At 41.7% G+C, this 26,961-nt stretch overlaps 3 protein-coding genes across 3 annotated transcripts in view; 1 reads left to right on the top strand and 2 right to left on the bottom strand.

Annotated features, from left to right (window-relative positions):
* The window catches only part of LOC131783301 (neurochondrin-like), a 35,288-nt gene extending 15,805 nt beyond the window's left edge, over positions 1 to 19,483 (top strand). The window contains exon 3 of the mRNA XM_066167104.1: positions 18,142 to 19,483. The gene's annotated coding sequence lies outside the window, so the exon portion shown is untranslated. The remainder of the gene's footprint in view (positions 1 to 18,141) is intronic.
* LOC136281174 (piggyBac transposable element-derived protein 4-like) lies at positions 15,415 to 17,731 on the bottom strand. The gene has a single exon (XM_066167418.1). The coding sequence runs from the start codon at positions 17,656 to 17,658 to the stop codon at positions 15,928 to 15,930; it is 1,731 nt and encodes a 576-aa protein (XP_066023515.1). The 5' UTR covers positions 17,659 to 17,731; the 3' UTR covers positions 15,415 to 15,927.
* Positions 19,484 to 20,741: 1,258 nt separating the features above from the next.
* Positions 20,742 to 26,583, bottom strand: LOC136281136 (uncharacterized). Its single transcript, XM_066167346.1, has 5 exons — positions 26,359 to 26,583; positions 25,695 to 25,806; positions 22,137 to 22,386; positions 21,452 to 21,586; positions 20,742 to 21,230 (listed from the first exon to the last, which is right to left on the bottom strand). Exons 3-5 carry the CDS (start codon positions 22,272 to 22,274, stop codon positions 20,742 to 20,744), a joined length of 762 nt encoding a protein of 253 aa, XP_066023443.1. The 5' UTR covers positions 22,275 to 22,386; positions 25,695 to 25,806; positions 26,359 to 26,583.
* Positions 26,584 to 26,961: the final 378 nt, after the last annotated feature.

The following is a 26,961-nucleotide window of genomic DNA, read 5'->3' as shown; positions in this document are numbered from 1 at the left end:
GATTTCAGGCCAACAGTTAACACAACTGTATGTTGACGTCCCTGTTGTTTCATCTTGCTTCCGTTTACACCAAGAGGGTTCATCTGGTGGACAAAATCGATGCTGTTTTGCAAGGTTATCTGACTTAGCATCGTTGCAATTCTCCATAATGTTTTTTTTTCATTGCATAGACTGCAACCTCCAGCTTCCTTCTTGCTGGATTAGATTTCCTAATGGTGTTTTGCCGAATTGCAAGTCCATAATATTTAATTTTTGCATCGGACAGTCTCCCTATACCGCCAATAGGTCTACCATCAGGTAGTTTCTCTTTAGTTCTGGCCTCTAGGTTCAAGAGATGTTTTTTTCTTGTACATGTTCCACACAGTCTAATTTCTCCACTTTGATGGCACCATAAACATTTTTTATAGAATTAAAGGCCTTACTATCGCCATCACGGTTATGGTGTTCCGGTGACCTTTCCCACAAGACTACAGCTCTTTCACACTCCATTGCTGGTGAGCTACCAGCAAAGTTAATGTCACATCGATGTTCCAATAACCACTCCTCAAATTCTTCTTCACTTAAACCTTTTGCTTTTTTTAAAGCACATTTCTGGCATGCCTTTGAATAATACAATACAATAAGAGTTTATTGTGAAAATACACTTAGCTACAATAATGGTGTGCTTTCACAGGCAGGCAATAACACATTCTTTTCTGTGCTCAATTCTAATGTCTTTTATCTTGGCTAGGACTTCGTCGGTATCGACCGATTCGACTTCGCACTTCTCGTTTCACAGTTGCTCTCGTTCAAAGTAAATGAGCCAGTTTCGTCAAAGAAGGAGTCCGATAGTTTAGGCAGAGAGCAGAAAGCACATGTCCATTCCAAGTCGGGATGTTGTAGGTAGTATTTGAACCCGGTAACGGTTAATTCGAGACATTTTGCGTGGGACCAAGTATCACAAGACGAGCACAAAATGGCGTCTTGGTTCTTTCTCACTGGCTTACTACACTCACCGCATGGAAACTTGGGCTTATCTTTGCCTTTCGCAGGGCCAGGGTTAGACGATATATCGCCGTATACGAGGAGGTCCCGTTGTATTTGGAAGGTACTCGCGCCGTTCACACTGTACTGAACTCTACCAGCGAAATATCGGTTCGCTCGAGAACGACGTATGAAAGGAGCGTTGACCACATGCTTTTCTAGGAAGAACGCGTCTGAAGCCTTGAATCTGCGTTCCACATGCGAATACGGACAAATAGTATCCTTATATTCAAAAGTTAGGTCAGGCAATACCCGGATAATAACGCAGAGGGCAAGAATTAAGCCAAAGTTACGAGCGCTCAACATTCCGTGTGTCCTCGTGGACATAATGACCTTCAAGCCGTCACCGGTGTCTAGGTGGAGAACCATTAGTCAGAGAGTGAATAACTTTACTATTCTGCCTGTACCTGTGGTCTCTTCGGGTATACTCTTCTCATGGACAGTGATGTGAATTTAAACCAGTTCGTTTCCTTGTTTTTTGATCTTCCAACGAGAGAACAAAGTAGTCTAACGTAGTAGTCGAAGTAGTCTTGAAAGGACATGATAGTCCAACACTTCACCAGTGTCCACTGAAATGATGCAAACCACTCCAGTTAATGAGGTTGTTGGAAATCCCGGTACTGCAACACTAGTCACTCGCGCAGTTTTGATTCACTTTCTTTATTCACAGTTGTCACTCCCTTCGTCTTGCGTCGATCCTAAGGTGATCGGACGGATAAAAATTCTATAGCACACTTGGAATGCATTTCTAGAGATCCAGAAGTGCTTTGGATAGCCTAAAAAGACTTTTCAATGCATTTAGGAGGAAACGGTGGTTGGGTGTCCCTGTCAACTCCCAAACAAACTCTGTATTTAACAATCACACATAAGCGACCAGCTTCAGTTACGGACCCGCCTTTTTACCTTTAAAGGGTTCCTATCACGAGAGCTTCGACTATATTTATACACTCAACTTTACGACTTACCAAGAAGCGAAAGACCCATCTTTAAGCTGCAAGTCTTTCCTCTGCCTGACTTTCCTACAAACACAGACACGGGGCAGCCATCAAATGTGTTTCGTATGACATCGGCGTGGATGCCCCATCGCCACACAGGCCATCGATAAAATAAGAGCACCATAGTTTTGTTTGAAAACCACTTTAGCCACCTTAATTAAAAGACAAAAAAGAAAATGTGTTAACTTAGAACGAAAAGAAATTAAATTTACGAGTATAAACTCGGCTGCTGTCTACCATGAAAACCAATGTTTCCAGAAAGACCATTAACACCTATATTTACCTTAAAAAATCCCATTTACTAGATGACAAAAGTGCCGACAAGCAGGTGCATAGTAAAAGCGAGTAATCGATAAAAATCCATTCTAAAAGCCACTGTGGTTTTTGTACATTTTATTTAACTACCGAAGAAAAAAAACCCGAATAACCGAATATTCCAAATGTGAAAGTATATGAATATATTTTTTAAGATGTTTATCCCAAAACCCACGAAAACCCTAAATACAATAATTTGTGATATGTCAACAATTTCCTTTTTCTGGTTATAACTAATTTGAATAACAACAATTTGAATAGAACAACTCGTTCATCATTCTTTACCGCTCAACCGGTCGAGTAAAAGAACGAACAAAATACAGAACTGGGTCTAAACCGATAAATAAATTTGAAATGTGTCCTAAAACTAAAACACATAATTTTCCCCCTAACATTCCTCCCACCTTAGACCGAGACCTCCCGGTCGAGGGAAAGAACGATGAACGAGGGAACAAAAAGTAACGATTGCAAATACGGAAATACAAGGACGAAAGTCTATATAGAAAACGTTCCTAGAGGCCAGGTTATGGCCGTAAAGTGAGGCAGTTAAGCGAGACCTTGCTCAGCGAGCCAGCGGGCAAGTCGTACAGCTTTCTGGCAGATTGACCAGGGTTGGGTTGCCGGACAGAGCTGCGTAAGTGGAGGGCAGTGCAGGTCTTCCAAGTTCTTTATGTGGATGCGGAGCTCTGGAAAATGGATTTGGTGCAGGAGGTCTGCGAAAAGATGGACCTTTTGAAGGCCCTTGGTCCACAAGCGTGGCCGGAGCGGCGTTTCCCGCCTCCATCCAATCGAGCATGGTGACCTGAAGGAAGGTTCGGAGAACGACGCCCGTAGATGTGGGTGGTAAGCCCGTGGAATGAAGTGGAAACCCATGATGGGCCGTCTGGTACGCAAACGTTCGGAGTGCAGCTGCACTGTCCGGTACAATACGAGTACTGTCGAACACACGTCTGCCCGAAGACCGCGTCCTCGGACAGGCGAAGGCCAGGGCCTTAATATGGAATACTCCATCGCCATGTTGGAAGCCGGCCAGTTCAACGGTAAGAGAGAGCGTTGCCATGGGTGGTTGATTTCTTTGGTCGTGAATCGTAAGCGAAGATGTCTAAGGACTGTTGTGGCTCAAGATCTCAAGTGAACACTAAAAATCCATCAAATTACTAGAAAGTCATAGTGTACTACACAATTGGGAACTAACAGTAATCAATATCACGCGGAATAAACAGAAGTATGAAACGTCAATATCGAGGGTTCTTGTTATGAAACTGTTCTTAAACAATAAGAAACATCATTGCATATGACACTTACTGGCAAAATGTCCTTTACTGGCTGGACAGAGAAGGGAACTTTTACTTCCACTTTCATTACATCCCTTCGTTCCGGTACATAAACGAATTTATGATTTTCCTTCTCCCTCAGGTTCCCACGTTCATCAACGTGTACCTATAAGATAAAACCAAAGTGATAGGCGACGTTTGATTAATCAATTTGGGCAATTTGAGTCGGTATTGTCATAAATGAAGTAATTGAACATGAAGTGCCGGGGGAAGGGGCATTCCCATATATGGCCTAGCCGGGTAATGGGGTGCCACAGAACAGAATATCGGCGCAAAGTTACCACCCCAAATATTAGGGGGCACTTCCCCACCTTGCTGAATTATTAGCAACAACAACAACAACAAAACGTTATTTGGATGCAGAAGGATAGGGACTAAAAACAAAAGCAGATTGGCAGATTGGCTCATCAGAAAAAACCCATTTGGATGTGGTTGAAGCTTTATCTCCTAAAAGAGATACAGAGCCATAAGCGATACCTGAACGGGCAAATACGGTGACTTTCCGTCCCAAACAACTTAACATATACAGGGCCACAGAAAGACGGGAAAACTTGTAGTAAGAGGTTTTCTCGCCATGTTGTCTGGACTTACACAAAATAAACAACTGTAATCAATTAATTCACTCAAGGAATAAAGAAAAACGACATGTCCGTACCTCTTCTGAGAGAACGAATACATTTTCATCATCCAGATTGGAATTGGTCTTTCCAATAGCTGTTGTCCCAACGCGTGACACGTAATCCTCGCTCTCTTGGAAGTTATTTATTTTCTCAACCAGAACCGCCTTAAACATATTCTCGCTCAGCGAACTGACGAGGCCACCATGACCTTGATTAGTTAGGGCACTGTTTGCATACCTAACAAATTCCACCTGTTTTGGGTTAGCAGGTATGAAAGCGTGGTACCTAATGGAGATCAAAAAATATATGATTGAACCCACGATATTTTCAAAGACCCATTAAAAGACAATATTGTCAGCGTTTACGGAGCCTTAACCATTCAATTTCATTGAGGTTTTAATTTGCAACGGTTTCTTCGCATTTTCCTAAAATTTTTCTTACATTTGGACTTTTTTCCACCCTTACTGTGAGTTCATGCATAATTTTCTTTACAATACGACTGCCAAAGCAATGTCTACAGGGTACATGTCTTCACTGTTGAGCTGGGTGAGAAAGTTCAGAAAGTCGGCCGTGCAATTCTCCCCGTAGTAGGTTTCGAAGGTATAATCTTCAGAGGTGAGGGCGCAAACCAATACGGGGATGTGTGTGTTATCTTCCGCTATCATAGATTCAAAATCAGCATAGACGAAGATGGTAGGTTCTTCATACACCGAGGCCAAGGGATTTTTTTTCTATGGCGTTTCAGGGTTGCTTTGGTTTTTTTCTTTCTTTGATCTTCTTTGGCTGCCACAGGTTGAATAAAGCATTTGTGTTCTGTAAGTTTCATATTCATGGCATACGGAGTATTTGTCAAAGTAGCATTGGTGAGGTTCTTTTGACGCTGAGGTTTGAAACTCCTTACGACACATAGGGCATTGAACAAGGCTGTCGCAGATCTTTTTCTCTTTATGCATGTCATAACACGTCTGACTGTAAAACTTTCGGCAACAAGAATAACAGGGTACTTCATGTAAGGCATAATCAGGTTTTGCGCCGCATTCTACTTGTTTGCATGCGTGACATCTTCGACCCTCGCATGGATGATGTCTGAAGTCATTATGATCAAATCCCTTGTTGCACTGATCGCAAAAATAGGATCGTTCTAGAAAACCAGCGTAAGATGTGCAAGTGTGACCAGTCTCAGAGTCATCGTGTTTCTGGAGCAAGAGGCGGATAATATGCGGTGCTTCTGGGCCTACAAATACCATTATGTAGGGGTAGGAAGTTACCATCACTTTCAATTGGTAGTCTGGTGTGAGGAAGTCTTGAAATTCTTTCAATTGTTGGTGCCCGCATGCCCCCAAAGGTACGCCCGCATCTTCATGGAGTTGATGGGCCATTCGTGATCGAACAGTCTCACATTTTTTTTGCATTCTCGTAATCGATTTTCTGTCGATACCCCTTATCTTTATGGATCCATGCTTTTGCGACACAAATGGCTCTTGCACAACACAATTCGTCTGAATTTGTAATTTGAATCACGGAATTTTTCTTTTTCAAAACTTCTGCCATGGATCGCTTTCCCAATAGAGCTTTTTGTCGACCACTTTTACCACCTTTAGGCATTCGAATAAAGGTAAGGTCGGCGGTAAACTTAGAAGAGGATTTAAACGATTCTCCTGAATTCAATTTATTAGCCATAGTAGTCATGTAATTTTCAAAGCGTTCTGAATTCTTCATGATTTCTTCTACTTTGAATGTGGCTGATTGTTGAGCGTGGGCGAATTGATTCGATTGTAAGGTGAAATGGAACGCGTCATGAGATGAACATTTCTTTTGCTGAATTTGTTTCCGTATCGATCTAAAAAAAATAACCCAAAATAAATTTCGATAAGAGTCTATCCCCTGAAACTTTTTTTCAACACACTTTTAAACTCTTACCTCGCTAACGCATTTGTAATTTCTTTTCCGATATTATCGTCTTGGGATGGAGTTCGTGTCTGCTTGAGGGTGGCCTCGTATCTTTGTTTATCCGCTGTCATTTTCCAATTTTTTGGGAATCCAGCATTTTGAAATTCAAAGTTAAAGAGAGCGCCACCTGATTGTTCCACATCCAAGTCTATATTGAGGGCATCCAATTGTTGTTGGTCCAATTGATCATACAATTCATTGAGTTGATCGTCAGATATTTCCCCACCATACTGTTGTTTTTCAAGTTCATCATAATGTTGATTTAATAGGTCATCCGAGATACTATCCTCTTCCTCCACATCATCATTCTTTCTTTTTGCCATCATCAAATAAATCTACAGCTAACAAGACATGACACAAATATAAGTTTTACTCGCATTTTATTTACAAGAGTTTGTACTTTTACACGATTCATGTTAAAAATCCTCAGGGTTTTTCACGTACTCTTTCACCAATGCCGTTGCGGTTTTTAAGTTTTCCTTTTTAACCAGTTTTAAGAGCTGGAAAAAAACTCGAGTTCGATGAATTCTTTGTTTGGTTTGCGCTTCGAGAATGTTCTCATAGTCAAGCATGTCGTCTTGGCACTCGGCACAGTATAGGCGGTAGGGTCCTAAAAACGTAAAACATTTGTTACGTATTAAAAATGCTGCTTGCCTGCCGCAACAGTCTTGTTTTGACAGTATCATACTGACCTCCAAAGTCTTGTTTTCTTGTTGCGCCATCTTCACTCTGTCTTTAGGATTCTTCTAACTTTCCTTCTGCAACTTTTAAGTCTTCAGTCTGTTTATAGGATTCTTCAAACTTGTAACGAAAGTAACGATTGCAAATACGGAAATACAAGGACGAAAGTCTATATAGAAAACGTTCCTAGAGGCCAGGTTATGGCCGTAAAGTGAGGCAGTTAAGCGAGACCTTGCTCAGCGAGCCAGCGGACAAGTCGTACAGCTTTCTGGCAGATTGACCAGGGTTGGGTTGCCGGACAGAGCTGCGTAAGTGGAGGGTAGTGCAGGTCCTTCAAGTTCTTTATGTGGATGCGGAGCTCTGGAAAATGGATTTGGTGCACGAGGTCTGCGAAGGCCTTTGGTCCACAATATGAGCGTGGCAGGAGCGGCGTTTCCCGCCTCCATCCAATCGAGCATGGTGACCTGAAGGAAGGTTTGGAGAACGACGCCCGTAGATGTGGGTGGTAAGCCCGTGGAATGAAATGGAAACCCATGATGGGCCGTCTGGTACGCAAACGTTCGGAGTGCAGCTGCACTGTCCGGTACAATACGAGTACTGTCGAACACACGGCTGACCGAAGACCGCGTCCTCGGACAGGCGAAGGCCAGGGCCTTAATATGGAATACTCCGTCGCCATGTTGGAAGCCGGCCAGTTCAACGGTAAGAGAGAGCGTTGCCATGGGTGGTTGATTTCTTTGGTCGTGAATCGTAAGCGAAGATGTCTAAAGACTGTTGTGGCTCAAGATCTCAAGTGAACACTAAAAATCCATCAAATTACTAGAAAGTCATAGTGTACTACACAATTGGGAACTGACAGTCATCAATATCACGCGGAATAAACAGAAGTATGAAACGTCAATATCGAGGGTTCTTGCTATGAAACTGTTCCTAAACAATAAGAAACATCATTGCATATGACACTTACTGGCAAAATGTCCTTTACTGGCTGGACAGAGAAGGGAACTTTTACTTCCACTTTCATTACATCCCTTCGTTCCGGTACATAAACGAATTTATGATTGTGTACCTACGTGTACCTACAAGATATAACCAAAGTGTTAGGCGACGTTTGATTAATCAATTTGGGCAATTTGAGTCGGCATTGTCATAAATGAAGTAAATGAACATGAAGTGCCGGGGGAAGGAACATTCCCATATATGGCCTAGCCGGGTAATGGGGTGCCACAGAACAGAATATCGGCGCAAAGTTACCACCCCAAATATTAGGGGGCACTTCCCCACCTTGCTGAATTATTAGCAACAACAACAACAACAAAACGTTATTTGGATGCAGAAGGATAGTGACTAAAAACAAAAGCAGATTGGCAGATTGGCTCATCAGAAAAAAACCCATTTGGATGTGGTTGAAGCTTTATCTCCTAAAAGAGATACAGAGCCCATAAGCGATACCTGAATGAGCAAATACGGTGACTTTCCGTCCCAAACAACTTAACATATACAGGGCCACAGAAAGACGGGAAAACTTGTAGTAAGAGGTTTTCTCGCCATGTTGTCTGGACTTACACAAAATAAACAACTGTAATCAATTAATTCACTAAAGGAATAAAGAAAAACGACATGTCCGTACCTCTTCTGAGAGAACGAATACATTTTCATCATCCAGATTGGAATTGGTCTTTCCAATAGCTGTTGTCCCAACGCGTGACACGTAATCCTCGCTCTCTTGGAAGTTATTTATTTTCTCAACCAGAACCGCCTTAAACATATTCTCGCTCAGCGAACTGACGAGGCCACCATGACCTTGATTAGTTAGGGCACTGTTTGCATACCTAACAAATTCCACCTGTTTTGGGTTAGCAGGTATGAAAGCGTGGTACCTAATGGAGATCAAAAAATATATGATTGAACCCACGATATTTTCAAAGACCCATTAAAAGACAATATTGTCAGCGTTTACGGAGCCTTAACCATTCAATTTCATTGAGGTTTTAATTTGCAACGGTTTCTTCGCATTTTCCTAAAATTTTTCTTACATTTGGACTTTTTTCCACCCTTACTGTGAGTTCATGCATAATTTTCTTTACAATACGACTGCCAAAGCAATGTCTACAGGGTACATGTCTTCACTGTTGAGCTGGGTGAGAAAGTTCAGAAAGTCGGCCGTGCAATTCTCCCCGTAGTAGGTTTCGAAGGTATAATCTTCAGAGGTGAGGGCGCAGACCAATACGGGGATGTATGTGTTATCTTCCGCTATCATAGATTCAAAATCAGCATAGATGAAGATGGGAGGTTCTTCATACACCGAGGCCAAGGGATTTTTTTTTCTATAGCGTTTCAGGGTTGCTTTGGTTTTTTTTTTTTCTTTGATCTTCTTTGGCTGCCACAGGTTGAATAAAGCATTTGTGTTCTGTAAGTTTTACATATTCATGGCATACGGAGCATTTGTCAAAGTAGCATTGGTGAGGTTCTTTTGACGCTGAGGTTTGAAACTCCTTACGACACATAGGGCATTGAACAAGGCTGTCGCAGATCTTTTTCTCTTTATGCATGTCATAACACGTCTGACTGTAAAACTTTCGGCAACAAGAATAACAGGGTACTTCACGCAAGGCATAATCAGGTTTTGCGCCACATTCTACTTGTTTGCATGCATGACATCTTCGACCCTCACATGGATGATGTCTGTAGTCATTATGATCAAATCCCTTGTTGCACTGATCGCAAAAATAGGATCGTTCTAGAAAACCAGCGTAAGATGTGCCAGTGTCATAGTGACCAGTCTCAGAGTCATCGTGTTTCTGGAGCAAGAGGCGGATAATATGCGGTGCTTCTGGGCCTACAAATACCATCATGTAGGGGTAGGAAGTTGCCATCACTTTCAATTGGTAGTCTGGTGCTAGGAAGTCTTGAAATTTTTTCAATTCTTGGTGCCCGCATGCCCCCAAAGGTACGCCCGCATCTTCATGGAGTTGATGGGCCATTCGTGATCGAACAGTCTCTCATTTTTTTACATTCTCGTAATCGATTTTCTGTCGATATCCCTCATCTTTATGGATCCATGCTTTTGCGACACAGATGGCTCTTGCACAACACAATTCGTCTGAATTTGTAATTTGAATCACGGAATGTTTCTTTTTCAAAACTTCTGCCATGGATCGCTTTCCCAATAGAGCTTTTTGTCGACCACTTTTACCACCTTTAGGCATTCGAATAAAGGTAACGTCGGCGGTAAACTTAGAAGAGGATTTAAACGATTCTCCTGAATTCAATTTATTAGCCATAGTAGTCATGTAATTTTCAAAGCGTTCTGAATTCTTCATGATTTCTTCTACTTTGAATGTGGCTGATTGTTGGGCGTGGGCGAATTGATTCGATTGTAAGGTGAAATGGAACGCGTCATGAGATGAACATTTCTTTTGCTGAATTTGTTTCCGTATCGAACTAAAAAAAATAACCCAAAATAAATTTCGATAAGAGTCTATCCCCTGAAACTTTTTTTCAACACACTTTTTAAACTCTTACCTCGCTGACGCATTTGTAATTTCTTTTCCGATATTATCGTCTTGGGATGGAGTTCGTGTCTGCTTGAGGGTGGCCTCGTATCTTTGTTTATCGGCTGTCATTTTCCAATTTTTTGGGAATCCAGCAATTTGAAATTCAAAGTTAAAGAGAGCGCCACCTGATTGTTCCACATCCAAGTCTATATTGAGGGCATCCAATTGTTGTTGGTCCAATTGATCATACAATTCATTGAGTTGATCGTCAGATATTTCCCCACCATACTGTTGTTTTTCAAGTTCATCATAATGTTGATTTAATAGGTCATCCGAGATACTATCCTCTTCCTCCACATCATCATTCTTTCTTTTTGCCATCATCAAATAAATCTACAACTAACAAGACATGACACAAATATAAGTTTTACTCGCATTTTATTTACAAGAGTTTGTACTTTTACACGATTCATGTTAAAAATCCTCAGGGTTTTTCACGTACTCCTTCACCAATGCCGTTGCGGTTTTTAAGTTTTCCTTTTTAACCAGTTTTAAGAGCTGGAAAAAAACTCGAGTTCGATGAATTTTTTGTTTGGTTTGCGCTTCGAGAATGTTATCATAGTCAAGCATGTCGTCTTGGCACTCGGCACAGTATAGGCGGTAGGGTCCTAAAAACGTAAAACATTTGTTACGTATTAAAAATGCTGCTTGCCTGCCGCAACAGTCTTGTTTTGACAGTATCATACTGACCTCCAAAGTCTTGTTTTCTTGTTGCGCCATCTTCACTCTGTCTTTAGGATTCTTCTAACTTTCCTTCTGCAACTTTTAAGTCTTCAGTCTGTTTATAGGATTCTTCAAACTTGTAACGAAAGTAACGATTGCAAATACGGAAATACAAGGACGAAAGTCTATATAGAAAACGTTCCTAGAGGCCAGGTTATGGCCGTAAAGTGAGGCAGTTAAGCGAGACCTTGCTCAGCGAGCCAGCGGACAAGTCGTACAGCTTTCTGGCAGATTGACCAGGGTTGGGTTGCCGGACAGAGCTGCGTAAGTGGAGGGTAGTGCAGGTCCTTCAAGTTCTTTATGTGGATGCGGAGCTCTGGAAAATGGATTTGGTGCACGAGGTCTGCGAAGGCCCTTGGTCCACAATATGAGCGTGGCAGGAGCGGCGTTTCCCGCCTCCATCCAATCGAGCATGGTGACCTGAAGGAAGGTTTGGAGAACGACGCCCGTAGATGTGGGTGGTAAGCCCGTGGAATGAAATGGAAACCCATGATGGGCCGTCTGGTACGCAAACGTTCGGAGTGCAGCTGCACTGTCCGGTACAATACGAGTACTGTCGAACACACGGCTGACCGAAGACCGCGTCCTCGGACAGGCGAAGGCCAGGGCCTTAATATGGAATACTCCGTCGCCATGTTGGAAGCCGGCCAGTTCAACGGTAAGAGAGAGCGTTGCCATGGGTGGTTGATTTCTTTGGTCGTGAATCGTAAGCGAAGATGTCTAAAGACTGCTGTGGCTCAAGATCTCAAGTGAACACTAAAAATCCATCAAATTACTAGAAAGTCATAGTGTACTACACAATTGGGAACTGACAGTCATCAATATCACGCGGAATAAACAGAAGTATGAAACGTCAATATCGAGGGTTCTTGCTATGAAACTGTTCCTAAACAATAAGAAACATCATTGCATATGACACTTACTGGCAAAATGTCCTTTACTGGCTGGACAGAGAAGGGAACTTTTACTTCCACTTTCATTACATCCCTTCGTTCCGGTACATAAACGAATTTATGATTGTGTACCTACAAGATATAACCAAAGTGTTAGGCGACGTTTGATTAATCAATTTGGGCAATTTGAGTCGGCATTGTCATAAATGAAGTAAATGAACATGAAGTGCCGGGGGAAGGGGCATTCCCATATATGGCCTAGCCGGGTAATGGGGTGCCACAGAACAGAATATCGGCGCAAAGTTACCACCCCAAATATTAGGGGGCACTTCCCCACCTTGCTGAATTATTAGCAACAACAACAACAACAAAACGTTATTTGGATGCAGAAGGATAGTGACTAAAAACAAAAGCAGATTGGCAGATTGGCTCATCAGAAAAAAACCCATTTGGATGTGGTTGAAGCTTTATCTCCTAAAAGAGATACAGAGCCCATAAGCGATACCTGAATGGGCAAATACGGTGACTTTCCGTCCCAAACAACTTAACATATACAGGGCCACAGAAAGACGGGAAAACTTGTAGTAAGAGGTTTTCTCGCCATGTTGTCTGGACTTACACAAAATAAACAACTGTAATCAATTAATTCACTAAAGGAATAAAGAAAAACGACATGTCCGTACCTCTTCTGAGAGAACGAATACATTTTCATCATCCAGATTGGAATTGGTCTTTCCAATAGCTGTTGTCCCAACGCGTGACACGTAATCCTCGCTCTCTTGGAAGTTATTTATTTTCTCAACCAGAACCGCCTTAAACATATTCTCGCTCAGCGAACTGACGAGGCCACCATGACCTTGATTAGTTAGGGCACTGTTTGCATACCTAACAAATTCCACCTGTTTTGGGTTAGCAGGTATGAAAGCGTGGTACCTAATGGAGATCAAAAAATATATGATTGAACCCACGATATTTTCAAAGACCCATTAAAAGACAATATTGTCAGCGTTTACGGAGCCTTAACCATTCAATTTCATTGAGGTTTTAATTTGCAACGGTTTCTTCGCATTTTCCTAAAATTTTTCTTACATTTGGACTTTTTTTCCACCCTTACCGTGACTTCATGCATAATTTTCTTTACAATACGACTGCCAAAGCAATGTCTACAGGGTACATGTCTTCACTGTTGAGCTGGGTGAGAAAGTTCAGAAAGTCGGCCGTATAATTTTCCCCGTAGTAGGTTTCGAAGGTATAATCTTCAGAGGTGAGGGCGCAGACCAATACGGGGATGTGTGTGTTATCTTCCGCTGTCATAGATTCAAAATCAGCATAGACGAAGATGGGAGGTTCTTCATACACCGAGGCCAAGGGATTTTTTTTTCTATAGCGTTTCAGGGTTGCTTTGGTTTTTTTCTTTCTTTGATCTTCTTTGGCTGCCACAGGTTGAATAAAGCATTTGTGTTCTGTAAGTTTTACATATTCATGGCATACGGAGCATTTGTCAAAGTGGCATTGGTGAGGTTCTTTTGACGCTGAGGTTTGAAACTCCTTACGACACATAGGGCATTGAACAAGGCTGTCGCAGATCTTTTTCTCTTTATGCATGTCATAACACGTCTGACTGTAAAACTTTCGGCAACAAGAATAACAGGGTACTTCACGCAAGGCATAATCAGGTTTTGCGCCACATTCTACTTGTTTGCATGCATGACATCTTCGACCCTCACATGGATGATGTCTGAAGTCATTATGATCAAATCCCTTGTTGCACTGATCGCAAAAATAGGATCGTTTTAGAAAATCAGCGTAAGATGTGCAAGTGTCATAGTGACCAGTCTCAGAGTCATCGTGCTTCTGGAGCAAGAGGCGGATAATATGCGGTGCTTCTGGGCCTACAAATACCATCATGTAGGGGTAGGAAGTTGCCATCACTTTCAATTGGTAGTCTGATGCTAGGAAGTCTTGAAATTTTTTCAATTCTTGGTGCCCGCATGCCCCCAAAGGTACGCCCGCATCCTCTTGGAGTTGATGGGCCATTCGTGATCGAACAGTCTCACATTTTTTTGCATTTTCGTAATGGATTTTCTGTCGATTCCCCTCATCTTTATGGATCTATGCTTTTGCGACACAAATGGCTCTTGCACAACACAATTCGTCTGAATTTGTAATTTGAATCACGGAATTTTTCTTTTTCAAAACTTCTGCCATGGATCGCTTTCCCAATAGAGCTTTTTGTCGACCACTTTTACCACCTTTAGGCATTCGAATAAAGGTAAGGTCGGCGGTAAACTTAGAAGAGGATTTAAACGATTCTCCTGAATTCAATTTATTAGCCATAGTAGTCATGTAATTTTCAAAGCGTTCTGAATTCTTCATGATTTCTTCTACTTTGAATGTGGCTGATTGTTGGGCGTGGGCGAATTGATTCGATTGTAAGGTGAAATGGAACGCGTCATGAGATGAACATTTCTTTTGCTGAATTTGTTTCCGTATCGATCTAAAAAAAATAACCCAAAATAAATTTCGATAAGAGTCTATCCCCTGAAACTTTTTTTCAACACACTTTTTAAACTCTTACCTTGCTAATGCATTTGTAATTTCTTTTCCGATATTATCGTCTTGGGATGGAGTTCGTGTCTGCTTGAGGGTGGCCTCGTATCTTTGTTTATCCGCTGTCTTTTTCCAATTTTTTTGGGAATCCAGCATTTTGAAATTCAAAGTTAAAGAGAGCGCCACCTGATTGTTCCACACCCAAGTCTATATTGAGGGCATCCAATTGTTGTTGGTCCAATTGATCATACAATTCATTGAGTTGATCGTCAGATATTTCCCCACCAACAAGAGTTTGTACTTTTACACGATTCATGTTAAAAATCCTCAGGGTTTTTCACGTACTCCTTCACCAATTCCGTCGCGGTTTTTAGGTTTTCCTTTTTAACCAATTTTAAGAGCTGGAAAAAAACTCGAGTTCGATGAATTTTTTGTTTGGTTTGCGCTTCGAGAATGTTCTCATAGTCAAGCATGTCGTCTTGGCACTCGGCACAGATATAGGCGATAGGGTCCTAAAAACGTAAAACATTTGTAGCGTATTAAAAATGCTGCTTGCCTGCCGCGACAGTCTTGTTTTGACACTATCATACTGACCTCCAAAGTTTTGTTTTCTTGTTGCGCCATCTTCACTCTGTCTTTAGGATTCTTCTCACTTTATACTATATATGAATATATTTTTTAACCCTTAAAGGACCACGGGGGTCTTATTTTTTTGGGAAAAATTTGAGTGGTCATGATAAAAGCCACTGTAAACAATAGTGTTTTCAAGTTAACCATAATAAACCATATATATCTGAGATCTGTATAAAATGGGCTATTGATCTATGTTATATATTATGGGATAAAATTTGATGTGTGACGTCACGATTTGCATAATTACCATAATTATGCACATTTTTCAGTAAGTTTGCCTAAAAATTGTAATCAGCAACAAAAATACATAATTTAGACGTCCTTTCAATTAATTTAAGATATGAATACATCAAACTATAATTTTAAAATGAAAACCTTGCTCATTTGCACTGGATAACAGACCTCTCAGGTAAGTATAGTTGAATAACTTTAGTACCAAGATGATGTTCTTTTTAGTTTGTATAGTTACTGTTATGGAAAGTTAATTGTCTCAAAAAACAATTCAGGTTAAAAATTTTACTTTTAACATGGCCTTAATGTTATTAATGTTCAGTTCTGCAAGGTTCTTGCTCTTCCCCTTGCCCGAGGCCTCCCCCTTCCTTCCTTTAGACGTCTGGGTCCTTCCCGCTCTTCATCATTGTAATAGTAATCCCTCAGGGTGTGGTACCTTTGAAAACATGGCTCTTGACACATGCGCACTCCACATACTGCACAGCTGAATGTGGTATCCACACGTTGCAGGTGAACCTTGCATGTAGATCTTGTTTGTGGCTCACAAGGTGGTGAAAGTGACCCTGGTTAAATCGAATCTGTGGGATTGGATTTTGAGGTGATCTTGTGTCTCTCCGGAAGCTTTGCTGTTGGATGAGCTCATCAATCAATGATCTTCTGAAAAGCAGGCCATTTCTGGTGGTGTGAAGTAGTGATTTGTTCTCTAATATGTGTGCATTTGAAATGCACACTTCTACAACATAGAAGAACAACTTATAGTACCACACTGAGCCCCTCATGAGTCTAGCATATGTTGACACTCTCTGGTCAGCAACATCAACACCTCCCATGAAAGTGTTATAGAGGTTGATCACACCAGGACGGGCAAAGTTTTTCTTTTGCCAATGGCCATTGACCTTCACAGATCTCTCCACTTCATCAGAATCTTCCTCACCTGTAGGAAGAGTGGCTAACATGCTAACAACTTTTCTGTCACGCCATGTCACGCAAGTCAGTGTTCCCTTCTGTCGGTACAAGGACTCACCCCTTTTCAGTTGCTTCACCTGTCTGGACTTAAGATTGCAGATCTCTTTTGGAAGGTCTACTCTGTTAGACCTTACAGTCCCACAAGCAAGGGTGGACCTCTCTTCTAACTCCTCAAACAAACCAACAGAAGTATAATAATTGTCCATGAAAAGATAATATCCTTTGCCCAGAAAAGGTTCCATCAAAGACATGACAGCTTTTTTCCCCAGATCTTTCTGGACAACTCCAGCCTCCTTTCCAGTGTAAACTTTGCTACCCAGGACATAACCACTGGTTGATTCAGCAAGAGTAAAAGCCTTTATTCCAAACCTGCCAGGTTTGCTTGGGATGAACTGCCTAAAATGAACTCTGCCTTTGAATTTTATTAGAGTCTCATCAACAGCAAGTTCCCTCTTAGGGTGGTAAACTGCTTTAAATCTGGGTACCACAAGATCAAGAACAGGTTGAATTTTGTATAATTTGTTGTAGTCTGGTGAGTCAGGTCTGGGGGCAAGGTTGTTATCAGCAAAATGAAGGTAACGTAAAATCTGAACAAACCTTGTTCTTGACATAGTAGCAGGAAAGAATGGGGTGGACAGTATTGGGTCAGTGCTCCAGTAGGATTTAATATTTGGCTTATTAACAATACCCATGCACAAATAAAGAGCTAGCCAAGCTTTCATTTCTTCTACAGACACTGGATACCAGACTGAATTTTCTTCAGGCCCTCTCTTCTGTGAAGCATACAAGTTAGTTTGAGTGGCTAACAGCTGCCATACCTGATCTGTAAAGAAGAGCTCAAAAAAATCTTTGCTTGACTTCAATGATGCAGGATCCACAGCCATTCCAACAGCTTGATTAAAGTCAATATCAGTTCTTGTGGTTAACTCTTCGGTCCAAATCGATTCATCTGTCTCCAATTCTTCATCATCTTCGCTTTCCCCTCCTTCGCCTGCTTCACTATCACCTGAGTCTGACAAAAAATCGGAGCCCACTTCTTCATCTGACTCTGGATGCTCAAGGAAATTATTCCCCGAATGAACACAAGATAGAGGAAGGTCATCCTCATCGACAAACTCAACTTCAACGTCGCTTTCATCGCTTTCGATAGCAAAATCTGTTACTGGATCTATCCTCGAAGTCGCCATGTTTAAATACCCGATCAAAAAAACAACACAAAGAAATTTACATTCAAAACTTTAATGAAATCTTCCAAAATTCTACCGAAGCTTCGATGAACTGAAAAACTAATTCATATTAGCTATATTTAAATGAATTGCTCGTAACCAAGCCCCTGAAAACCTATCTAATCGCTCTTCCAAACAGGCTTGTATATTTCTACGCATACATGCGTAGTTGGTCCGTTAAGGGTTAAGATGTTTATCCCAAAACCCACGAAAACCCTAAATACAATATTTTGTGATATATCAACAATTTACTTTTTCTGGTTATAACTAATATGAATAACAACAATTTGAATAGAACAACTCGTTCATCATTCTTTACCGCTCAACCGGTCGAGTAAAAGAACGAACAAAATACAGAACTGGGTCTAAACCGATAAATAAATTTAAAATTTGTCCTAAAACTAAAATACATAACTTTTCCCCCTAACATTCCTCCCACCTTAGATCGAGACCTCCCGGTCGAGGGAAAGAACGATGAACGAGGGAACAAAAAGTAACGATTGCAAATACGGAAATACAAGGACGAAAGTCTATATAGAAAACGTTCCTAGAGGCCAGGTTATGGCCGTAAAGTGAGGCAGTTAAGCGAGACCTTGCTCAGCGAGCCAGCGGGCAAGTCGTACAGCTTTCTGGCAGATTGACCAGGGTTGGGTTGCCGGACAGAGCTGCGTAAGTGGAGGGTAGTGCAGGTCTTCCAAGTTCTTTATGTGGATGCGGAGCTCTGGAAAATGGATTTGGTGCAGGAGGTCTGCGAAAAGATGGATCTTTTGAAGGCCCTTGGTCCACAATATGAGCGTGGCCGGAGCGGCGTTTCCCGCCTCCATCCAATCGAGCATGGTGACCTGAAGGAAGGTTTGGAGAACGACGCCCGTAGATGTGGGTGGTAAGCCCGTGGAATGAAGTGGAAACCCATGATGGGCCGTCTGGTACGCAAACGTTCGGAGTGCAGCTGCACTGTCCGGTACAATACGAGTACTGTCGAACACACGGCTGCCCGAAGACCGCGTCCTCGGACAGGCGAAGGCCAGGGCCTTAATATGGAATACTCCATCGCCATGTTGGAAGCCGGCCAGTTCAACGGTAAGAGAGAGCGTTGCCATGGGTGGTTGATTTCTTTGGTCGTGAATCGTAAGCGAAGATGTCTAAAGACTGTTGTGGCTCAAGGTCCACGTGGTCCAGGAAAATAAAACGGGTTATAACTAAATAAACACATGCTGGCTAAATTCTACTTGTTTGCATGCATGACATCTTCGACCCTCACATGGATGATGTCTGAAGTCATTATGATCAAATCCCTTGTTGCACTGGTCGCAAAAATAGGATCGTTCTAGAAAACCAGCGTAAGATGTGCCAGTGTCATAGTGACCAGTCTCAGAGTCATCGTGTTTCTGGAGCAAGAGGCGGATAATATGCGGTGCTTCTGGGCCTACAAATACCATCAAGTAGGGGTAGGGAAGTTGCCATCACTTTCAATTAGTAGTCTGGTGCGAGGAAGTCTTGAAATTTTTTCAATTCTTGGTGCCCGCATGCCCCCAAAGGTACGCCCGCATCTTCATGGAGTTGATGGGCCATTCGTGATCGAACAGTCCCAGATTTTTTTGCATTCTCGTAATCGATTTTCTGTCGATACCCCTCATCTTTATGGATCTATGCTTTTGCGACACAAATGGCTCTTGCACAACACAATTCGTCTGAATTTGTAATTTGAATCACGGAATTTTTCTTTTTCAAAACTTCTGCCATGGATCGCTTTCCCAATAGAGCTTTTTGTCGACCACTTTTACCACCTTTAAGCATTCGAATAAAGGTAAGGTCGGCGGTAAACTTAGAAGAGGATTTAAACGATTCTCCTGAATTCAATTTATTAGCCATAGTAGTCATGTAATTTTCAAAGCGTTCTGAATTTTTCATGATTTCTTCTACTTTGAATGTGGCTGATTGTTGGGCGTGGGCGAATTGATTCGATTGTAAGGTGAAATGGAACGCGTCATGAGATGAACATTTCTTTTGCTGAATTTGTTTCCGTATCGAACTAAAAAAAATAACCCAAAATAAATTTCGATAAGAGTCTATCCCCTGAAACTTTTTTTCAACACACTTTTTAAACTCTTACCTCGCTGACGCATTTGTAATTTCTTTTCCGATATTATCGTCTTGGGATGGAGTTCGTGTCTGCTTGAGGGTGGCCTCGTATCTTTGTTTATCCGCTGTCATTTTCCAATTTTTTGGGAATCCAGCATTTTGAAATTCAAAGTTAAAGAGAGCGCCACCTGATTGTTCCACATCCAAGTCTATATTGAGGGCATCCAATTGTTGTTGGTTCAATTGATCATACAATTCATTGAGTTGATCGTCAGATATTTCCCCACCATACTGTTGTTTTTCAAGTTCATCATAATGTTGATTTAATAGGTCATCCGAGATACTATCCTCTTCCTCCACATCATCATTCTTTCTTTTTGCCATCATCAAATAAATCTACAACTAACAAGACATGACACAAATATAAGTTTTACTCGCATTTTATTTACAAGAGTTTGTACTTTTACACGATTCATGTTAAAAATCCTCAGGGTTTTTCACGTACTCCTTCACCAATGCCGTTGCTGTTTTTAAGTTTTCCTTTTTAACCAGTTTTAAGAGCTGGAAAAAAACTCGAGTTCGATGAATTTTTTGTTTGGTTTGCTCTTCGAGAATGTTCTCATAGTCAAGCATGTCGTCTTGGCACTCGGCACAGTATAGGCGGTAGGGTCCTAAAAACGTAAAACATTTGTTACGTATTAAAAATGCTGCTTGCCTGCCGCAACAGTCTTGTTTTGACACTATCATACTGACCTCCAAAGTCTTGTTTTCTTGTTGCGCCATCTTCACTCTGTCTTTAGGATTCTTCTAACTTTCCTTCTGCAACTTTTAAGTCTTCAGTCTGTTTATAGGATTCTTCAAACTTGTAACGAAAGTAACGATTGCAAATACGGAAATACAAGGACGAAAGTCTATATAGAAAACGTTCCTAGAGGCCAGGTTATGGCCGTAAAGTGAGGCAGTTAAGCGAGACCTTGCTCAGCGAGCCAGCGGACAAGTCGTACAGCTTTCTGGCAGATTGACCAGGGTTGGGTTGCCGGACAGAGCTGCGTAAGTGGAGGGTAGTGCAGGTCCTTCAAGTTCTTTATGTGGATGCGGAGCTCTGGAAAATGGATTTGGTGCACGAGGTCTGCGAAGGCCCTTGGTCCACAATATGAGCGTGGCAGGAGCGGCGTTTCCCGCCTCCATCCAATCGAGCATGGTGACCTGAAGGAAGGTTTGGAGAACGACGCCCGTAGATGTGGGTGGTAAGCCCGTGGAATGAAGTGGAAACCCATGATGGGCCGTCTGGTACGCAAACGTTCGGAGTGCAGCTGCACTGTCCGGTAGAATACGAGTACTGTCAAACACACGGCTGCCCGAAGACCGGCATCGGCGTGGATGCCCATCGCCACACAGGCCATCGATAAAATAAGAGCACCATAGTTTTGTTTGAAAACCACTTTAGCCACCTTTATTAAAAGACAAAAAAGAAAATGTGTTAACTTAGAACGAAAAGAAAAACACTAAAAATCCATCAAATTACTAGAAAGTCATAGTGTACTACACAATTGGGAACTGACAGTAATCAATATCACGCGGAATAAACAGAAGTATGAAACGTCAATATCGAGGGTTCTTGCTACGAAACTGTTCCTAAACAATAAGAAACATCATTGCATATGACACTTACTGGCAAAATGTCCTTTACTGGCTGGACAGAGAAGGGAACTTTTACTTCCACTTTCATTACATCCCTTCGTTCCGGTACATAAACGAATTTATGATTTTCCTTCTCCCTCAGGTTCCCACGTTCATCAACGTGTACCTACAAGATATAACCAAAGTGATAGGCGACGTTTGATTAATCAGTTTGGGCAATTTGAGTCGGCATTGTCATAAATGAAGTAAATGAACATGAAGTGCCGGGGGAAGGGGCATTCCCAGATATGGCCTAGCCAGGTAATGGGGTGCCACAGAACAGAATATCGGCGCAAAGTTACCACCCCAAATATTAGGGGGCACTTCCCCACCTTGCTGAATTATTAGCAACAACAACAACAACAAAACGTTATTTGGATGCAGAAGGATAGTGACTAAAAACAAAAGCAGATTGGCAGATTGGCTCATCAGAAAAAACCCATTTGGATGTGGTTGAAGCTTTATCTCCTAAAAGAGATACAGAGCCCATAAGCGATACCTGAATGGGCAAATACGGTGACTTTCCGTCCCAAACAACTTGACATATACAGGGCCACAGAAAGACGGGAAAACTTGTAGTAAGAGGTTTTCTCGCCATGTTGTCTGGACTTACACAAAATAAACAACTGTAATCAATTAATTCACGAAAGGAATAAAGAAAAACGACATGTCCGTACCTCTTCTGAGAGAACGAATACATTTTCATCATCCAGATTGGAATTGGTCTTTCCAATAGCTGTTGTCCCAACGCGTGACACGTAATCCTCGCTCTCTTGGAAGTTATTTATTTTCTCAACCAGAACCGCCTTAAACATATTCTCGCTCAGCGAACTGACGAGGCCACCATGACCTTGATTAGTTAGGGCACTGTTTGCATACCTAACAAATTCCACCTGTTTTGGGTTAACAGGTATGAAAGCGTGGTACCTAATGGAGATAAAAAAAATATATGATTGAACCCACGATATTTTCAAAGACCCATTAAAAGACAATATTGTCAGCGTTTACGGAGCCTTAACCATTCAATTTCATTGCAACGGTTTCTTCGCATTTTCCTAAAATTTTTCTTACATTTGGACTTTTTTCCACCCTTACTGTGAGTTCATGCATAATTTTCTTAACAATACGACTGCCAAAGCAATGTCTACAGGGTACATGTCTTCACTGTTGAGCTGGGTGAGAAAGTTCAGAAAGTCGGCCGTGCAATTCTCCCCGTAGTAGGTTTCGAAGGTATGATCTTCAGAGGTGAGGGCGCAGACCAATACGGGGATGTATGTGTTATCTTCCGCTATCATAGATTCAAAATCAGCATAGACGAAGATGGGAGGTTCTTCATACACCGAGGCCAAGGGATTTTTTTTTCTATGGCGTTTCAGGGTTGCTTTGGTTTTTTTCTTTCTTTGATCTTCTTTGGCTGCCACAGGTTGAATAAAGCATTTGTGTTCTGTAAGTTTTACATATTCATGGCATACGGAGTATTTGTCAAAGTAGCATTGGTGAGGTTCTTTTGACGCTGAGGTTTGAAACTCCTTACGACACATAGGGCATTGAACAAGGCTGTCGCAGATCTTTTTCTCTTTATGCATGTCATAACACGTCTGACTGTAAAACTTTCGGCAACAAGAATAACAGGGTACTTCATGTAAGGCATAATCAGGTTTTGCGCCGCATTCTACTTGTTTGCATGCGTGACATCTTCGACCCTCACATGGATGATGTCTGAAGTCATTATGATCAAATCCCTTGTTGCACTGATCGCAAAAATAGGATCGTTCTAGAAAACCAGCATAAGATGTGCCAGTGTCATAGTGACCAGTCTCAGAGTCATCGTGTTTCTGGAGCAAGAGGCGGATAATATGCGGTGCTTCTGGGCCTACAAATACCATTATGTAGGGGTAGGAAGTTGCCATCACTTTCAATTGGTAGTCTGGTGCGAGGAAGTCTTGAAATTTTTTCAATTCTTGGTGCCCGCATGCCCCCAAAGGTACGCCCGCATCTTCATGGAGTTGATGGGCCATTCGTGATCGAACAGTCTCACATTTTTTTGCATTCTCGTAATCGATTTTCTGTCGATACCCCTCATCTTTATGGATCCATGCTTTTGCGACAAAAATGGCTCTTGCACAACACAATTCGTCTGAATTTGTAATTTGAATCACGGAATTTTTCTTTTTCAAAACTTCTGCCATGGATCGCTTTCCCAATAGAGCTTTTTGTCGACCACTTTTACCACCTTTAGGCATTTGAATAAAGGTAAGGTCGGCGGTAAACTTAGAAGAGGATTTAAACGATTCTCCTGAATTCAATTTATTAGCCATAGTAGTCATGTAATTTTCAAAGCGTTCTGAATTCTTCATGATTTCTTCTACTTTGAATGTGGCTGATTGTTGGGCGTGGGCGAATTGATTCGATTGTAAGGTGAAATGGAACGCGTCATGAGATGAACATTTCTTTTGCTGAATTTGTTTCCGTATCGATCTAAAAAAAATAACCCAAAATAAATTTCGATAAGAGTCTATCCCCTGAAACTTTTTTTCAACACACTTTTTAAACTCTTACCTCGCTAACGCATTTGTAATTTCTTTTCCGATATTATCGTCTTGGGATGGAGTTCGTGTCTGCTTGAGGGTGGCCTCGTATCTTTGTTTATCCGCTGTCATTTTCCAATTTTTTGGGAATCCAGCATTTTGAAATTCAAAGTTAAAGAGAGCGCCACCTGATTGTTCCACATCCAAGTCTATATTGAGGGCATCCAATTGTTGTTGGTCCAATTGATCATACAATTCATTGAGTTGATCGTCAGATATTTCCCCACCATACTGTTGTTTTTCAAGTTCATCATAATGTTGATTTAATAGGTCATCCGAGATACTATCCTCTTCCTCCACATCATCATTCTTTCTTTTCGCCATCATCAAATAAATCTACAACTAACAAGACATGACACAAATATAAGTTTTACTCGAATTTTATTTACAAGAGTTTGTACTTTTACACGATTCATGTTAAAAATCCTCAGGGTTTTTCACGTACTCCTTCACCAATGCCGTTGCGGTTTTTAAGTTTTCCTTTTTAACTGGTTTTAAGAGCTGGAAAAAAACTCGAGTTCGATGAATTTTTTGTTTGGTTTGCGCTTCGAGAATGTTCTCATAGTCAAGCATGTCGTCTTGGCACTCGGCACAGTATAGGCGGTAGGGTCCTAAAAACGTAAAACATTTGTTACGTATTAAAAATGCTGCTTGCCTGCCGCAACAGTCTTGTTTTGACACTATCATACTGACCTCCAAAGTCTTGTTTTCTTGTTGCGCCATCTTCACTCTGTCTTTAGGATTCTTCTAACTTTCCTTCTGCAACTTTTAAGTCTTCAGTCTGTTTATAGGATTCTTCAAACTTGTAACGAAAGTAACGATTGCAAATACGGAAATACAAGGACGAAAGTCTATATAGAAAACGTTCCTAGAGGCCAGGTTATGGCCGTAAAGTGAGGCAGTTAAGCGAGACCTTGCTCAGCGAGCCAGCGGACAAGTCGTACAGCTTTCTGGCAGATTGACCAGGGTTGGGTTGCCGGACAGAGCTGCGTAAGTGGAGGGTAGTGCAGGTCCTTCAAGTTCTTTATGTGGATGCGGAGCTCTGGAAAATGGATTTGGTGCACGAGGTCTGCGAAGGCCCTTGGTCCACAATATGAGCGTGGCAGGAGCGGCGTTTCCTGCCTCCATCTAATCGAGCATGGTGACCTGAAGGAAGGTTTGGAGAACGACGCCCGTAGATGTGGGTGGTAAGCCCGTGGAATGAAATGGAAACCCATGATGGGCCGTCTGGTACGCAAACGTTCGGAGTGCAGCTGCACTGTCCGGTACAATACGAGTACTGTCGAACACACGGCTGACCGAAGACCGCGTCCTCGGACAGGCGAAGGCCAGGGCCTTAATATGGAATACTCCGTCGCCATGTTGGAAGCCGGCCAGTTCAACAAAGAGAGAGCGTTGCCATGGGTGGTTGATTTCTTTGGTCGTGAATCGTAAGCGAAGATGTCTAAAGACTGTTGTGGCTCAAGATCTCAAGTGAACACTAAAAATCCATCAAATTACTAGAAAGTCATAGTGTACTACACAATTGGGAACTGACAGTCATCAATATCACGCGGAATAAACAGAAGTATGAAACGTCAATATCGAGGGTTCTTGCTATGAAACTGTTCCTAAACAATAAGAAACATCATTGCATATGACACTTACTGGCAAAATGTCCTTTACTGGCTGGACAGAGAAGGGAACTTTTACTTCCACTTTCATTACATCCCTTCGTTCCGGTACATAAACGAATTTATGATTGTGTACCTACGTGTACCTACAAGATATAACCAAAGTGTTAGGCGACGTTTGATTAATCAATTTGGGCAATTTGAGTCGGCATTGTCATAAATGAAGTAAATGAACATGAAGTGCCGGGGGAAGGGGCATTCCCATATATGGCCTTAGCCGGGTAATGGGGTGCCACAGAACAGAATATCGGCGCAAAGTTACCACCCCAAATATTAGGGGGCACTTCCCCACCTTGCTGAATTATTAGCAACAACAACAACAACAAAACGTTATTTGGATGCAGAAGGATAGTGACTAAAAACAAAAGCAGATTGGCAGATTGGCTCATCAGAAAAAAACCCATTTGGATGTGGTTGAAGCTTTATCTCCTAAAAGAGATACAGAGCCCATAAGCGATACCTGAATGGGCAAATACGGTGACTTTCCGTCCCAAACAACTTAACATATACAGGGCCACAGAAAGACGGGAAAACTTGTAGTAAGAGGTTTTCTCGCCATGTTGTCTGGACTTACACAAAATAAACAACTGTAATCAATTAATTCACGAAAGGAATAAAGAAAAACGACATGTCCGTACCTCTTCTGAGAGAACGAATACATTTTCATCATCCAGATTGGAATTGGTCTTTCCAATAGCTGTTGTCCCAACGCGTGACACGTAATCCTCGCTCTCTTGGAAGTTATTTATTTTCTCAACCAGAACCGCCTTAAACATATTCTCGCTCAGCGAACTGACGAGGCCACCATGACCTTGATTAGTTAGGGCACTGTTTGCATACCTAACAAATTCCACCTGTTTTGGGTTAGCAGGTATGAAAGCGTGGTACCTAATGGAGATCAAAAAATATATGATTGAACCCACGATATTTTCAAAGACCCATTAAAAGACAATATTGTCAGCGTTTACGGAGCCTTAACCATTCAATTTCATTGAGGTTTTAATTTGCAACGGTTTCTTCGCATTTTCCTAAAATTTTTCTTACATTTGGACTTTTTTCCACCCTTACTGTGAGTTCATGCATAATTTTCTTTACAATACGACTGCCAAAGCAATGTCTACCACCCGGTTCACTCGGAGGAAATGGGCTCACCCCGGAGAAAGAAATTTCCCTTGCTGGGCTCAGCCCACTTCAAAATACATTCTTAGCATTCTCGTTGTCAAACATTCCCAGATTTCCTC

This window comes from Pocillopora verrucosa, chromosome 5 (genome assembly GCF_036669915.1).
Source record: "Pocillopora verrucosa isolate sample1 chromosome 5, ASM3666991v2, whole genome shotgun sequence".
Taxonomy (NCBI): Eukaryota; Metazoa; Cnidaria; class Anthozoa; order Scleractinia; family Pocilloporidae; genus Pocillopora; species Pocillopora verrucosa.
Note: the sequence above shows the minus strand (reverse complement) of the source record. Positions and strands in the feature narration are given on the sequence as shown.

Coding starts and splice junctions, on each gene's coding strand:
- LOC136281174 (XM_066167418.1), bottom strand. CDS start 17,658: ATGGCGACTTCGAGGATAGATCCAGTAACAGATTTTGCTATCGAAAGC.
- LOC136281136 (XM_066167346.1), bottom strand. CDS start 22,274: ATGTTTAAGGCGGTTCTGGTTGAGAAAATAAATAACTTCCAAGAGAGC. Junction 21,587..22,136: donor TATTCGTTCTCTCAGAAGAG/GTACGGACATGT, acceptor TATATCTTGTAG/GTACACGTTGATGAACGTGG. Junction 21,231..21,451: donor CAGTAAAGGACATTTTGCCA/GTAAGTGTCATA, acceptor CTTTTAATAAAG/GTGGCTAAAGTGGTTTTCAA.